The sequence below is a fragment of the Entamoeba invadens genome (genome assembly GCF_000330505.1).
Source record: "Entamoeba invadens IP1 unplaced genomic scaffold scaff_1105074725293, whole genome shotgun sequence".
Taxonomy (NCBI): domain Eukaryota; phylum Evosea; order Mastigamoebida; family Endamoebidae; genus Entamoeba; species Entamoeba invadens.
Window position 1 is genome coordinate 277,549 of NW_004191722.1, and position 2,999 is coordinate 280,547.

General features: G+C 33.7%; 1 protein-coding gene across 1 annotated transcript; it reads left to right on the plus strand.

Annotated features, from left to right (window-relative positions):
• Window positions 1-692: 692 nt before the first annotated feature.
• EIN_066230 (hypothetical protein) lies at window positions 693-2,302 on the plus strand (the record flags this gene model as incomplete). Its single annotated transcript, XM_004183626.1, has 2 exons — window positions 693-731; window positions 917-2,302. 2 exons carry the CDS (start codon window positions 693-695, stop codon window positions 2,300-2,302), a joined length of 1,425 nt encoding a protein of 474 aa, XP_004183674.1.
• Between the last annotated feature and the right edge of the window lie 697 nt (window positions 2,303-2,999).

The following is a 2,999-nucleotide window of genomic DNA, read 5'->3' on the forward strand; positions in this document are numbered from 1 at the left end:
TTTATTTACTTTTAATCGAATACTGTTCACACGTTTCAATATTAAGACAGATTTTACAAATTTTGCTCATTATTATGAATAAAATAATAAATTGACATATTTCACTATTTTTTACAATGACAAAAAAAGATTTCATAAAAATGAAAATTTACTCTCGCGGTTGCGCACCCTATGTATAAACAGTTGAGTAGTCCACTATAGTTCGGTTATTATTAATTATAGCTTTTTGCTGTTTGTATGAAATATATATTTAAAAAATGAACTTTTTTGAAAAACAATTTCAAATGATATTTTTTGACAAATTAAATCTCAATTTAATATCTCATTTTAAACTAAATTTAATTTAAAATCAGTTTTTTCAAAATGAATTAAAAAAACTAATTTGTACAAAAAGTGTATTTCGAAATACCTCATTTACTATTTTATAATTGTATAATTCAGTAATTTAAACAATTATAATATTTTTATTATTCTCAAATAGATTAATTTATTTTGAAAAATATATAGTAAAATAATAATTGTTATTATAGTTTTAAACAAAGTAAGTTAAAACAATTAAAACAAACATATAGTTTATTCAATAATATAAATAAGTATAATAAAAATATAGTACAAATACAAATGAAATATAATAAGAATATAATAAAAATAGTATAACTTAATAGTGCACATATTCTTATCTTAAAATCCAAATGGATATCTTTGGGATTATTCTCTCGACTTTTAATGCTGTTTGTTGAACTCTTCGTTTCAACATGGCTCGGATTATTTATTATAAACCCGATTTGTGGCCATTTGTTTCTTTGGTTTCTTTTAAACAATTGGGAAATGAATAAAAATCTTTATTTCATTATTAATAAAATAAATAATAATCTTTATCTTTCAACCAGTGATGAGTTAATAAATTTACGTACAGATTTTTAAATTAGCGATTGTAGCAGTGACGGGGTTTTTAGCGACACGAACAGCCGGGTTTGATGTAGCTTCTCGTCGTGTCTATTCCTCTATTGTATTCCAATATTTTGTACCTGCTGTAATCTTTGCACAGACGGCGACTTCGATGGATCGAGTATCCACATTAGTTGATTGGTGGTATCTTCCTTTGTGTGCTGTTGTCATCAACGCGATAGCCTTCCCGTCGATCTTTATAGTCGCCAAACTCTTTCGTTTAGAGCACAAAACGACGCGAGTTTTTGTGTATACAATTTCGTTTAGTAATACGATGTATATTCCTTTAGCCTTAGTCGATTCGATGACTTCCGAGAACAATGAAGTATTTGGTCCCAATGCGAAAGAGGTCGGCGGTGGGTATATCTGCACCTTTTTATTAGCAGCGACGGTGATCTATTGGATCTTTGGATATTCGTTTATTCAGCGAAATCAAGTCGACCAAGACGAGGAGGAGCGCAGAGCAAGTGAAATTGAGTTAAAAGACGAGACTCAAAACGAGCAATTGGATGTGAAGACTTTAGAGAAGGCACTCGAGTCGAGTCAAAATGTGTTGGAGAAGAAAGAACTGAAAGTTTCAAGTGGAGTGAAAGAAGACACAGACTTGAGTACTCAACTTATAGCAGATGAAGAGTCCCCAATGCCTAAAGTGTCTGATGAACTCAATTTAAATACAACAACAGCAACTGTAGTGGACGATCAGAAACCACTTGCGGGTGTTCAAGAAGCTTCTGAGTCACAACGCGATCGTTGTGGATTTTTGAGTCCAATCAAAGTGGTCTTTTCTAAGGTGTTTGGGGCAGTTTCATATGTGTGGCAACACCTCCCCGTCTCCGTGAAACGGGCATTAAAAAATCTGTGTACTCCACCGACTATAGCAACGCTCTTGGGAGTCATTTTGATCTTGGCTTACCCCGTGCGCGATATGTTATTTAATCAAGGCAAGATGGCGATTATAGGAAGAACGGCAAAGTACTTAGGAAGTGCAGCAGTGATCAGTGCGTTGTTTATACTAGGAGGGAACTTGTCGACGGGGCCGAAAGGCGGGACTATTAAGTGGTATGTTATAGCTGTTGGCCTCTTTGTGCGGATGGTGATATGCCCTGCTATATGTATTGGGATCAACTTTGCGTTGTGGTATTATGGAATAGTTCCCAGTGACCCGATGTTCTTCTTTGTCTTATGTGTTGAGTCCTCCACCCCGCCGGCATTGAATAGTGCGATTGTGATGAATATAGTGTACCCAAAAGGGAACGAAGAATGTGCCAGTTTGCTCTTCTGGGCGTATTTGTGTAGTATTGTGACGTTGTCTGGGTGGTTAGTGGTTACACTCATGTTGATTGAAATGAAATAAAATTTGTTTACTCGTTTATTTATAGAAAAGAATAGAATGTTGTATAGTACATGTATTACAAATCGTAGTATTAAGACTTACCATACTTAATAGTACATGTATTAAATAAATGGTAAGAATAATAACAGTTATATAAGAAGTACAATTATGGTTTTATACAAAGAAAGAAGCGAATTGTAAGGTGTAGCGTGTTTTGAAATAGTCATAGGAAAAGTCTTCGTAGGCGTGTTGGCTCTCTGAGCAAATGGGAGGAGTGTAAACAGGAGAATTCACAAGAGAAGAAGTTACTACAGAACGGTAAGGGGTATTATTTGAGATCAAAGAATGGCAGATGGGAGCTACATAGTCGGGACGTGGAGGACGGGGTGATTTATGCCACCGATCTTTCCGCATTTCAAGAGGCAAAACTTCTTTTGATTTAAAAACAGTGATTGTTCCTTTTGAATGCATTGGTGGGTTTAGTATACTTTCCATGTGTATAAGAATTCCAGTTCTTTCTTTAATGGTCTACCCTATAGTATTACTTCTAGTAAAACAATAGTAGTTAAAACTATAATACTAACAAGTATATACAACTTTATTTATTTAAAAATATATTAATAAATATTAATAAATATTTACTTAATACATAACTAGAGAGAAAAAGGGATAACTTGAGAGAAGAAAACGTCACTCTTCTCTAATACAAAGAGGAAGG